General features: G+C 44.6%; 1 protein-coding gene across 2 annotated transcripts in view; it reads left to right on the forward strand.

Annotated features, from left to right (window-relative positions):
* GABRD (gamma-aminobutyric acid type A receptor subunit delta) overlaps positions 1–12,939 on the forward strand; it is a 32,940-nt gene extending 20,001 nt beyond the window's left edge. Inside the window, exons 6-10 of one of the 2 annotated variants that reach the window (XM_061601290.1) lie at positions 4,912–5,049; positions 7,590–7,745; positions 9,996–10,207; positions 11,482–11,777; positions 12,676–12,939. In XM_061601290.1, coding sequence (XP_061457274.1) covers positions 4,912–5,049; positions 7,590–7,745; positions 9,996–10,207; positions 11,482–11,777; positions 12,676–12,730 — 857 coding nt within the window. In that variant the 3' untranslated portion in view covers positions 12,731–12,939. Of the gene's footprint in view, positions 1–4,911; positions 5,050–7,589; positions 7,746–9,995; positions 10,208–11,481 lie in introns of both variants that reach the window. The other variant, XM_061601291.1, reaches the window with a different exon arrangement.
* Positions 12,940–13,547: the final 608 nt, after the last annotated feature.

Genomic DNA, 13,547 nt, shown 5'->3' on the forward strand with positions numbered 1-13,547 from the left:
TGTCAATGTATTGTTGTTTTTTAAAAAGAAAACTAGGTTGATAGGGGGAAGTTTTCTGGCCCAGATTTCTTCCTGATATACTAGCTTCCTCTGTGCAGAGAATTTACGTTTATACATTTATGGTAAGAATGGAGGGACATTCTACCATGGACACCTCCACCTCCTAAAGCCATTCAGCTGAGGCACAGACAGTAGAGACTGGGGGCTCTAATATCAATGGGAAGTGAATCCACTCTGGCTTCTAGTCCAAATGTTCAAGGTGCTATCCAAGGTGCTGAACCCCATTCCCAAAATAGGCTCAGCATTTTGGACAGCTCCTTGAAAGTTTGGACTGAAACCCAGAGGGGATTCACTGCTCCCCTGACATTGGAGCCCCCAGTTCTCCGCTGCACACAGGGTTTTGCTGCTGGAACAGAGCCAAAAAAGAGCCCCCACCTCTTACAGAACATTTCATTCCTCATGAAAATGGACCCCTTGTTTTGATATTTCAGGGAATGCACCTGAAGAGGGGCAAAAATATTTGCTTCTAAAACAGCCACGTTGAAGGAAACGATCCACACTTTGCTGACCGAGAGAGTGGAGGGATCATGATTTCACAGCAAAATTGGTTCCCTCACCTTCTACCTAGAGAGCATAGTTCTTAATGATGATGATGATGATAATTCTCCCCCAAAATATTACCTTTCACTGTGGCAAATAAACTCCATGAAAATTTGGCATGTTTATAGAAAGCTGCCTTATATCAGGCCAGACTATATGCCTCATCTGCTACCATATTTTATTTTTTTTACCTGCAAATGTCAGGGGTTTTTTTACTTGCAAATGAACCTGTGATCTTCTGTGTGTAAAGCACACTCCAACTCTGAGCTCTTCAAAATAGGAAGCTGCCTTACACAACGTCAGACCATTGATCCATCTAGCTCAGTATTGTCTACACTGACTGGCAGTGGCTCTCCAGGGTCTCAGGGAAGGATCTTGTCCAGCTCTGTCTGGAAACGCCAGGGGCTGAATGCGAGGCTTTCTGCATGCAAAGCAGGTGCTGTGCCAGTGAACTAAGCATATGTGCGTGCTTAATTGGCTTCAGCCAGTTATGTGGTCACTTCTGTGGGGTTGACTTCCAGGCTGCAGTGAGGGATAGGAAAAAGTGATTCAATTCACATTCCATCTGTGAAACAATACTTTTTGAAACAGTATGTGAACCAAAACACAGCCATCCTTCAAAATCTGCACTTCTCCACATTTTCTAATGCAGTTCCTCAGCCATGTAATGTGTCCAAAAATGCTTATACTGTGGTTAAGTGTGCTTAAAAATGCACATATTAGTGAAAATAGCATGCAAAAATGCATTTATATGTGGAGAACATTGTTTTGTAAAAATGTGTATATTAAGCAAAAACTGCATACCAAAAACATGTATGTTAGGAAAAATCTGCAGCTGAAGTTTCATGAAACTTTCCGTTTTTTAAAGGAATCACGAACTGTTGTGGAAATGTGGAGAACTCCACCTAAGAAGTAGAAAAGTTCACCCATATCTTGCTGCAGTGTGTTTTTATTTTATTTCAAAGATGTCTAGTGGCCTCCCCATAACTCAAGGCAGCTTTCAGTAAATATGATATTTTCTGTGCCCACATTGCAACTCTATCTCGCTAAACATTTTTATCACGGCACCACAAAGCTTCTGAAATCTGGCTGGTGGTGAGAAGCGAAATACGTCATGTGCGGCCTTCTGGCACCACAGAAACACTGTTGCGCAAACAGCATCACCCTTAGGGTGACCTGGATGCAGAGAACTCCACATGTCTCTGTGTCCAAATAGCTGTACAAAGCAACTGTGTGCGCTAGGACTCGAAAGCATAGGAGCGCATTGTACATTGGGGTGAGGCTTCTCCTCCTCCTCTCTCATTTCATTTTTAGCTCTGTTTTCTAAGCAATTGAGCTCAATACATTTTTATCCCGCCAAACAGAGCAATCTGCAGGCTTTCCCCCCCTTTTTTACTTATGCAATCAGCAAATGTCAAGACAGCCGAAGAATGAGGAGGAACAATTTTACTCAAGTTTTAGCAGAGGGCTCGGTTTTTAACTTAATTTTGCAGATTTTGTTTTCAGAGCAATAATCACAAGGAGAATGGAAGCCTCTTTCAACAAATACATAAACATTGGTTGTTCTTAGGCGTTGGGGTGCTTTAAAGGGAAGAGAGGATTTTTCCTCCCGTACACACACACTTTTGATATAGAAAAGGGACAGCTGAATTATATATTGCCAGGGCAGAAAAATGGCAGAATTTTATTTATGAATGCATATCCTGCCTTTCTCTGTGAGGTTGTGTGACCATTTTTTGGGGGGAGGGATGCTTTTCCAACTGGTTGATTGATTGATTGAAACTTTATTTTTACCCCGCCCTTTTTCCAAACTGGAACTCAGGGCGGCTTACAAATAAAACTACATGTAGTTAAAAACATAGAAAAACATACAATTTAAATACAATTAAACTATGCACAACCTTAAAACCTTAAAAGGCACTTAAAAATCTAAAAAAATTTAAAATAATACAAATAATATAAAACAATAAAACAAGCCTTGTAAAGCCCAATCCTGGTGGACTTCCCTTTTTTGTGTAAGGGTTCCCTCAAAAAACAATTATGATACGATCCCATCAATCAGATTGAGCCTCTTGACATACCCTAGTCTGCTTGTCTGGTTAGTATATGAGTATGTATTGTGGAGGAGTTCTCAATAATTTCAGTTTCTCTCCATTTCTCATGGTCCCAATCTTATTTATTAATTAAATTTATATCCTGCACCGTCCTCTAAAGCAGCCCAGGGCAGCAACCACCTAAACCAGCCTTTCCCAACTAGCGGGCCACCAGATGTTGTTGGACTACAATTCCCATCTTTCCTGACCATTGGCAATGCTGGCTGAGGCTGATGGGAGTTGTGGTCCAGCAACACCTGGTGGCCCACTAGTTGGGAAAGGCTGACCTAAACCATTAAAACCTCTAAAAACAGTTGACAACCTTTCTAAAAACAGTTTAAATCTCCTAAAAGCAATCGCCTGCTCTCTAAACTAATTATTTCAGGATGGCCAGGGACAGGCCTTTCAACTTTCAAAAGTTTGGGCAAACAGGGATGTTTTAAAATTTCTCTTAAAAGTTAATAATAAAGGGGACTGACACACTCGCTAGGGATGGCATTCCACAAATAGGGAACCATCACCAAAAAGGCCCTGTAGCAGGCCACCGCCAACCAGGCAATCTTATGTTAAGTTCGTCAATGGACTACGACCTGGGAGACCAGGGTTCGAATCCCCACACAGCCATGAAGCTCACTGGGTGACCTTGGGTCAGTCGCTGCCTCTCAGCCTCAGAGGGAGACAATGGTAAACCCCCTCTGAATAAAGCTTACCATGCCAGGCCCCCTCTACAATGAGTTTCCGCCAGGCCGTGAAGACCTGGCTCTTCAGGCAGGCCTTTGGGGTGGGCTAGATTTTGAACATCATTGCTTTTAGATTTTAATGTTATTGTATTGATGTGTCATTTTGTGCTATTTTGCTTATTTTGTACGTCGCCCAGAGTGACTGGTTAGCCAGCCAGATGGGCGACTAAGAAATCCAATAAATAATAATAATAATAATAATAATAATAATAATAAAATAATGAAAACCCTATTCATAGGGTCGCCATAAGTCAGGATCGACTTGAAGGCAGTCCACTTCCTTGCAAATTTTTTCTTCTCTACATGAAAATTCATCAGCATTTCAGTCACGTTTCTCCTGATATATACATTTTTGCAAAGCAATCTCCCCAAATATAATGCACTTTTGTATGTTGTTTTCACTGTGTATTTTTATGCACACTTTGCTGTAGTATATGCACATCACTTGACTGGAGAGCTGGATTGCAAAACAGCACGGATTTTGAAGAATAGCTGTGTTTAGGTCCACGCATTGTTTCAGAAAGTGCAAATTAGGTAGGTTTGCGTTAAATGCAAACTGAATCCATTTTCTCCCCCATGCCTAGAAGCCCTGCTGTCAAGGACAAGAACACTGCTAGAAATAATTTAAAAGAAAGGGGCTTTTAATTTACTTCCCCAAAGCCCAGAGGATACAGAACTCGACATAACCTTGTAAAAACAACATTAAATCCTAAGAACCTTGTGAAAATATCCTTAAAACACAAGGGGCAGCTTGATAACCATGCAGATTTTAGTGGGAAATCCTAGAGAATTGCCCTTTTTAAAGCCACAAAGTCCCAGGTTCAATTTGTGGTGCTGGCATCTTCAGGTAGGACGGAGAGAGCCTTCTGTCTGAAACCCAAGAGAGCCCCTGCCAGTCAGAGTAGAAAATACTGAGCTAGGTGGGCCAGTTGTCTGACTTGGTGTTTCCTATGTTCCTAAAAGAAGGGGTGATGTGAGGAGGAATGTGAGGTACCAGGTCCATCAATGATCATTATTGTCTGAAGTGGGCCAGAGAATGGCTACATTCACACTATACATTAATTCCACTTTTATTCCACCTTAAGCAGTCATGGCCTCTCCCAAAGAATCTTGGGAAGTATCGTTTGTAAAGAGTGCTGAGAGTTGTTAGGAGACTCCTATTCCCCTCATAGGGCTACAATTCCCAGAGTTCTCTGGGAAGAGGGACTGACTGTTAAACCACTCTGAGAATTGTAGCTCTGTGAGAGGAATCTCAGCACCCTCCACAAGCTGCCCTTCCCAGGATTCTTTGGGGGGGGGAGGCAGGACTGTTTAAAGTGGAATAATAGTGGAATAAATGTATGGTGTGGATGAGGTCAGTGTTAGCTGTGGAACCTATAAGGGTGCTGTGGCCCTGGTTTTCTGAGTGTTCCATCCTGAGCTTGTCAATCTTTTTATCTCTCCCCGGATCCCTGTATTTACTCAGTTTCTTTTGACAGATGGCTACTCCTCGGAGGATATTGTCTACCACTGGTCTGAAAACCAGGATCAGATCCATGGTCTGGATAAGCTGCAACTTGCTCAGTTCACCATCACCAATTACTGGTTTGCTACAGAAGTGATGAACTTCAAATCTGGTAAACAAAGTAGTCCGTCCTCTAGAAGCCTTGCAGAGATATGGGACTGGGTTGACATAAGGTTGTGTCCTGCCAAGTATTACTCTGAGTAGACCCACTGAAATTAATGGACCTCAGTGAGTCATATTTATTTATTTCAAGGGGTTCTATCTAACGAAGTCCTACCCAGAGCAGACCCACTTAAATTAATGAACCTAAGTGAGCCATGTTCATCAACTTCCGTGGGTCTACTCTGAATGGGACTAGCACTGGATACAGCCCATAATATCTAGAGCAGGGGTGCAGAGCCTCTGGCTTGTGGGCCTAAATAGGCCTTCCAGGCTTTCTGGGTCAAGCCATGCCCACCTGTTTGTCAGGGCTTGCATTGCTCCATACACGGCGTTTTGCAAGCCTTGATGGTCTGCTGGTAATTGGCTCAGGCAAAAATGGGCCACCTGATGTCACTGTGGTGTTAGGTGATTGACAGGTAGGTGGTCCCACCCCCATCTGAAAAACATGGCCTGCAAGGAGTGGGATAGATAAGACTCTGGTCTGCCATCTGGATCCAATCCCACCTACCCCCCCTCCAATTTTAGAGGCATTTGATGGCTGAAAGAGACAGTTCCTGGCAACCTTGAAATCATTATCTGTGAAGGTATGTGACTGTTTTAGGTGGTTTTAGTTGTTTTTCAGTATTTTAAAATATGCTATTTTTAATATATTGTTTTACTGCTTCGGGGTTGTAGCCAGTGCTAGTCCTACTTAGAGCAGACTAGGGACGTGCACAAATTTTGCAAAATTCAAATTTGACACCAGATTTCCTATTTATTCACTTTTTTTTGTCCTCATGGATTGGGTTTTTGAGGTACTCACTCACTTGCTTTCTTGCATGCATACACCCTAGCCTACCTCACAGGATTGTTGTGAGGATAAAATGTGGGGGATGCATGTGCACCATCTGAAATTCCGTGGGGAAAGGGTGGGATAAAAATCTATGTCGGCAACTTCTGCTCCAAACAGCCAGTGCAAACTGGAAAGCTTGACGAATGCTTCTGGAAGGTTTTGAGGCTTTCATGACAGCTGCAGAAAAAGTGTAATGGCTGTGTGGCAGGCAGCCACGATCAAATGCGCTTCCGCTGCACGGATCGTAGCCTTAAGAGGCCACAGCGTGGCGTAAGAGAAGACAATCTGTCACAACACATTGTCAGGTTTTTCTCTCCAACCGCGAAGCTGGTGGGGGGAAAGACCTTGCTTTTAAAAATAGATACGTTGCCACTTGCTTCTTTAATACTTGAGCACCCATTTGCACCAGCCTCAGAATCAAGCGCTGGAGCTTTTCCTTAATTACAGGGGAAGGACCATTGCTCAGTGGCAGAGCGCCTGCCTTGCATGCAGAAGATCCCTGGCTCAGTTCCCGATGGTATCCCCAGGGAGGGCTGGGAGAGACCCTTGCCTGAAACCCTGGAGAGCAGCTGCCAGTCAGTGTGGATAATACTGAGCTAGATGGACCAATTGTCCGACACAGTGTAAGGCAGCTTCCTAAGTTCCTATCAGTGGAGGCTGGTCCGTTAGGGTGAATGGGGCACCGCTGCACCAAACGCAGTCTGCCTTCAGCCACACCCCACCTGCCTGCCTTCTGACTTAGAATCAGCCCTGGAGGTAACCCCAGCTGTCAGCTTCCTCCTCCCAAGTCTCAGATTTGCCCTTGTAGGTCTCAGCAGAGAGGAGGATGAAGCCAAACTTAGAATGAGTTGGCTCCGCCTGTCATTGGCTCTGGCTCCACCTACCATTGGCTCTGGTTGTACCTTCCATTTGTCTTCCTACCTTAAGCACTACAAGTCCCAAAGGGCACCAGCCACCATTGGTTCCTATTTCACTTCAGGTTGCAAGCTAGAATACTCTATATATGGCAGCCATAGGACTGTTATCCTGTTTGAAGCCAATTTAATCATATACATTTTACTTGGCTGGTTTTTGAAAAAAATGGAAATGGGCTGCCTTCAAGTCGATCCTGACTTATGATGACCCTATGAATAGGGTTTTCGTGGTAAGCAGTATTCAGAGGGGGGTTACCATTGCCTCCCTCTGAAGCTGAGAGGTAGTGACTGGCCCAAGGTCACCCAGTGAGCTTCATGACTGTGTGGGGATTCGAACACTGGTCTCCCAGGTCCTAGTCCAACGCTCTAACTACTATGCCACACTGGTTCTCCTGGCTGCTTTTAATATCAGTTAAATCAGCCTACTTTTATTTATGAGCAAAACGTGGCTGAGACCAGAACTGTAACCAGAATTGTAGAGCCTTAGGGTTCAAATTTCTGCACAGCCATGAAGCTCGCTGGGTGACTTTGGGCCAGTCACACTACCTCTCAGCCTAACCTACCTTGCTGGGTTGTTGTGAAGATAAAATTGAGGGATGGGGAGAGAATCATGCAAGTCACTTGGAGCTGCTTGAAAGAAAGGTGGGAAATATCCCTTTCATGGGCTCCTACTGGGAGGACAGGCAGGATATAAATCTAATCAATTAATCAATTAGTACATTCTTTTTATCTCATTTTTTTTAGCTGGTCAGTTTCCCCGGCTGAGTCTCCACTTCCACCTGAGGCGGAATCGAGGTGTTTACATCATCCAGTCCTACGTGCCTTCCATCCTCCTGGTAGCCATGTCGTGGGTTTCTTTCTGGATCAGTCAGTCAGCTGTGCCTGCCCGGGTCTCGCTAGGTAAAAGTAAATTCTTCAGTCCTTGGGGAACTCTTGCAGGATACTAAAGCCCACCAAGGTGGAATGAGTTGTTTAGAGCATTTATCTTTTCTTCTTGGTGTTTCTTGCACCATCACTTGCCAGGCGTGCCCTGAAGCAGCCGCACCGGTTGCCTGTTTGCTTGCAAGCCCAATTTGAGGTGCCTCCCCTTGGCATTTAAAGCTCTAAACCAGGGGCTCCCAAACTGTGGTCTGCGGACAAGCATCACTGAGGACATCTGCGGTGCATCTGTGGGTTTGTGGTTGAAGAAAGAAGATGGGACACCCATTGCATTCAATATTTATATGGATTTTTGATTGTGTTTTTATGGCTTCTCTAGTCCTGTCCATTAACTTCAATGGGCCTCCTCTGAGTAGGAGTCGCATTGGCTACAACCTATAATTTCTAGAGCAGAGGTGAACTGCCATCCTGTGGGCCTAATTTGGGCAAGCGTGGCCACCTGCTCATCAGGGCTTCCATAGCTCCGTGGGCAACAGTTTGCAAGCCTGGCAATCTGGTGATCATTGACTCAGGCAAAAATGGGTCAGCTGCAGCCATTGTGAACTCAGATTATAATACAACAAAATACAATTGATGAAAAGGAAGCAACAAAAATGCATTTAAAAAGCATACAGCCACCAGCAGAGTGCGTTAGTCATTTTTCTGCCTGTTATAGCAATATTAATAAGTGGTCTGCCAAGACCCTCAGCAATTTTCAAGTGGTCCATGGGGAAATAAAGTGTGGGAGCCACTGCCGTAAATAACTTGGGCTCCAAATACCTGGAGGCGTGCCTCGTTCTTATGTGATAGCCAAGGTGTTACAATCAGCAGGATGCAGATCTTCTTATGGTGCCATGTCCCTTGGAGGCGTGAGGGGTGACTGGCCTGCAAGAGAGCCTTCTCCATAATCTCCCCCAAACTGTGGAATTCCTTCCTTACAGAGATGTATCAGGCACCCTGTCTTTGCAGCTTTAGATGGTCATCCAGTAGTGTAGTGGCAAATTCAGAAGCGCAGGGTCGTTTCATGATAGTCACACCAGGACCGCGCACACCCACGTCCCTCTTTCCACTTTCCTTCAGCACCCTTGTAGACATCATCTTCAAGTCCACGCTCCACTACAACAGGCATCCCTGGGAAGCCTCAAGCCTGGGTGCCAAAAGCAGCCCTCCAGGCCTCTCCATCTGGCCCTCAGACCTCTCCCCAAAGCACACCCATCACCAGCCCTCAGTGGAGGCTGTGTTGGCTTGTGTGCGTTGTTGTGTGAAACAGCATACATTACGTTGGAGTTAAGTTGAGCAAGAAACATTCTTCAGAGCATGTTAAGAGTCTTTTTTTTATTGAAAGACATTAAGGCCAGAGGCTTAAGAGTAAATACATGTAGAGATTCTTCAGTCACCCCCCTTCTGGTACATCTCTCTCCATAGATAAACACAAAACACAGCCTCTCAGCTCAGAGGCATAATTCAGAAGAGCAACAACTCGCATAGACTCTGTTACAACTTTCCCAGCTGTTATCAGATGGCTACCATAGCAACGACCCTGGCCGTCCGTTCCCAGACATAACTCCCCCTTAACCACAGTTACGTCTTCACACTTGCAGGCTTCATGGAAAACTACTAGAGACAGTAATGCCTACTGGTCACCAGCCCAACAGGCTGGTGCTTATTAGAACTGGAAGGGTTGAAGGCCGGGAGGCCAACAGTAGATGGCACCAGAGCTGATGGCTGGCAGAGCCAACCAGTTCTGCTTTTGTCCACATCCTCCTCCCTGTTGAGTTCTATAAAAACAAAACTGAGGAGGAGGAGGCAACAGCTGGCAGCCAGTGCCATCCCCCTAGACTGGTCTTAAGTAAGGAGGTAGGTAGGTGAGGGGTTGGCTGAAGGCAGATTGATCGTGGTGGAGCAACACTCCACTTGCCCGAATGGAGCAACCTGCCACCCCTGCTTTATTTGTTGGAGTATACCCTGCTTGAGTAATTTTTTTCCTGGCTGGGATGTGATAATGCTTGCCTGGATATACTTTTGTGTGTGTGTGTGTGTGTGTGTGTAAACTAGCCTGCTGTACAAAGGGAAAATTTTCATTCATTGCTCCACCCCCTTTTGCCTCTGGCCCCACCCCTGCTTCACGCAGCTCTCCCCCCCCCAAAGTTTGCTCTCGACAAGGTTCCCCGCCCTTGGACTAAGACAGAATTATGTTCCAGCTGTGACCTGCTTGCCTTGTGCTTCTTTCAGGCATAACTACAGTCCTCACCATGACCACCCTGATGGTCAGCGCTCGGTCTTCACTCCCACGGGCGTCAGCCATCAAGGCCTTGGATGTGTATTTCTGGATATGTTACGTTTTTGTCTTTGCCGCGCTGGTAGAATATGCATTTGCCCACTTCAATGCAGACTACATGAAGAAGCAAAAGGACAAACTGAAGAGGAACAGGCAGACAGAAGAGGTCAGTGGGGCCCTCTGGTGGGTCAACCTCAGAGCCACGTACCTCCCGGAAACATTTTGGTCCTACTTTCTTCATCAGTTTGGGGAGGGGGTGGACAAAGAAGGAAATGACCCCAAAGAGTGATGGGAGAAGCAAGCCGCTTTCTGATCAATAACACTATCCGAAAATCTACATGCCAGCTGACCCCAGATCTACACTAAATGGGGCCTGAATTGGTTGTAGCTGACCAGAAAGAGGTCTTTGGGTCGCGGTGGATAGCATGGCAAAAATGTCAATTCCCTGTGTCCAACTACATTTTACTCAGAACAGCCCCATAGAAATGAATGGACCTAAATCAGTGCTACTCTGAGTAGCACTAACGTATACAACCCAGTGTATGCGGCAGCTAGGGATGTGCTGGAATTCCTCCCAATGTGGATTTGGTACCACATTTTCCATTTGTTCAGTTATAGTAAGACCTCAGTTAACAAATCCTCCAGGAAGCTACTTTTAAAGAGGGCTTTTTTTAAGGTGAAAGTGACAAGATTTGCTCTGCCATAGACAAACCTTCAAGCCTGTTCCCTTGCTTTAAGGTGAAACTGACTAGCATGTGTCTTTGCTTTGCTAGGGTGAAACAGACAATTCTGCTTTGCATTAAAGAGACCTCTTGCTTTCTCTCAGGGCTGAGGAGGATCCAATATGATTCAGAGGAGGGGAAGGAGGGAGGGGGAGGAGGGGGAGTGAGTGAGTGGGTGCCAAGTATACACCCTTTAAAGCCCCTGTTGAAGCTGCCCCCACCATCTATGAGTAAGTATAGGAACCTATCCCAGTTCTTTCCATGTTACTCCTACCTCTGGCACCAAAGTTTCTGTTAAAGAAGTAATATCCAGTAACGCATCTACTTCGTTAACTGAGGTATTGCTGTATTCTCTATAGTTGCAGATTGGATTTTTCTGTAGCTATTTTAGAAAATTCTTCTCTAAAATATCGATATTAAGAATGTTATCAACATTTCATTTATCGATATTTCCTTTAAAACATTTATATTTTTTTGCAAGGGAAGAAAAGCTCAGTAAAAGCAGCAGCTAGCAGATAAAGGATGAACTCGAATCGATGCCAGCCTGTTAGGTTGATGGAATGCTTTCGAACTGGCACCGGCCAACGGATCGCATCACTAGTCAGGGGTGATGGGAGTTATTATGCAACAACATCTGGTGGCCCACAGGTTCCCCATCCCTGTCTCACAACATGTTGGTCATCTTCCCAACTGGGCTCTCCTCTTTTTGCCTTCTTAGGTCAATGTGAAGAATGCCATTGTTATGTTCTCCCTTTCGATAGCTGGCATCAACCAGGAACTTGCTGTTTCCAACAGGCATCACAAAGTCCCCAAAAACCTGCCTGGGTCATTTGGCTCAGTGGAAGTGGAAACAGGGGAGACCAAGAAGCAACAGGAGACCAAACCCCAGAAGAAAAATGGCCTGAAGTCTCTTCTCAAGCCAATCGACGCTGATACCATTGACATATATGCTAGGGCAGTTTTCCCAGCAGCCTTTGCAGCAGTCAATGTCATCTACTGGGTGGCTTATACGATGTGAGGATCACAAAAATGCAGGAAAACTGGGTAACAGGTCACCGAGATCCTCTAGGCAGCCAAAGTGGGACGTTGTATGGAAGGGCCTTACTCGGGGCCAACTTTTTAACCATAGCACTGCCAAAGCCAGGTGGATATTGCCCTCCCCTTTCCTCTGTTGCTGAGGTAGCAAAACAATTGGCAGCTGTCCATTTATATTGGCTTGTTTGCCTCTCCTCAGCTTCAGCAGAGCAAGCCAAATGCCACAGTCTTCCCAGTTTGACCTGAACCTCCTGCCAAGGCTCTACAACTTCTTAATCCACAGAATGAGAAGTCAGTTTGCTTCTTCATTTAGGGACATAGGAAGCTGCCTTATACTGAGTCAGACCATTGGTCCATTTAGCTCAGTATTGCCTGCAACAACTGGCAGCAGCCCTCCACGGTTTCAGGCAAGGAGTGTCTTCCAGCCTTAACCTGGAGATGCTGGGGGTTCAACTTGGGACCTTCTGCACGCAAAGCAAATGCTCTGCAACTGAACTGCGGCTCTTTGTGTTGCTATCTTCCAGTTTCAAGAAGGCTGCCTCCCGGACTGGGCCCACCAAAAATAGCACCTGGTGTGTCGGGGTGGATCCCAAATAATCTGTTGCATGCCCCCAGGGCAGAATTGCTTTGGCAGGCATTTTTGGGGAGGGATGCTGAAATGTGGGGGCAAAAAAAATGTGTGGGAAGAAATGAGCAAACTTCTGGGGATTATGGGTGGGACTCTGCATGGTCAGGATTTAAACTGGCTTTTCAGGCGCTGATACCTACCTGACGGAAAACGGGTGGCTTTTTTGGTGATTGGACTAGTAAAAAGGTTAACTGGCTGGCAGTCCGTTCCTTGTGGTTCTGAGATTTGTTTTTTTACTTCTTTCTTCAGTCTGCAGCAATGCAGTGTCTCTCCCTGCAGATCCCAGTCCCTCGACTGCGCATAGCTATGTATGGCTGCAATTATTTATATTCTGAAAGCCAGAGGTAATGGAATGTGTGTATGTAGGGAAAAGCCTGACACATTTTTTTTTCTCCTTGAATTTTCTTTAGTAGTTTTAAATTTGGGCAGCAAAGGGTAATATTTGGGTTTGGGTGTTGTTTTTCTAAATGATCTCTTTTGTGTTGGATAAAGTATTTGCAACACTTTTTTTGATGATCTCCTTCTAAGCACAGCATGAAATAAAGCCTGTGACACAGGGCTCTGTTGAAATTTTGTTTCATCACTGATGCTTCATAGTTGGATTGTCAAGAGCAAAGATTCAGTGGAGGGGGAGCTCAAATCACTGCAAAGACCAAGGGCTTACAAAATTGCAAAAGAGAGCTCAAGCTTTTACATGCATATTTTTAATACTTACAAACGCAGGCATATAGCTGCCCCTCTGAATCACTGGAGACTTCCAGACATCTTGTTTGTTGAGCATTTGCCCTGATTTGTTTGTAAGGAGTTTAGACGACATTGACAATTTATTATTATTATTATTATTATTATTATTATTATTATTATTATTATTATTATTATTATTATTATTTATACCCCGCCGTTTTTCCAAATTGGAACTCACGGCGGCTTCTAGATAAAAAACAGATACAATTAAAACCTACCAAAGTTAAAAGCATATAATACATAAATAAATAAATATAGACAGATATAATTAAAAAATGAACTCTAATTTAAAATAGCATTAAACTGTTTCTGATAATTAAAAACTATACTCATAAAATCAGAATAATTAAAAAATAAACAAGCCAGAACAATATAAC

This window comes from Rhineura floridana, chromosome 18 (genome assembly GCF_030035675.1).
Source record: "Rhineura floridana isolate rRhiFlo1 chromosome 18, rRhiFlo1.hap2, whole genome shotgun sequence".
Lineage (NCBI taxonomy): Eukaryota > Metazoa > Chordata > Lepidosauria > Squamata > Rhineuridae > Rhineura > Rhineura floridana.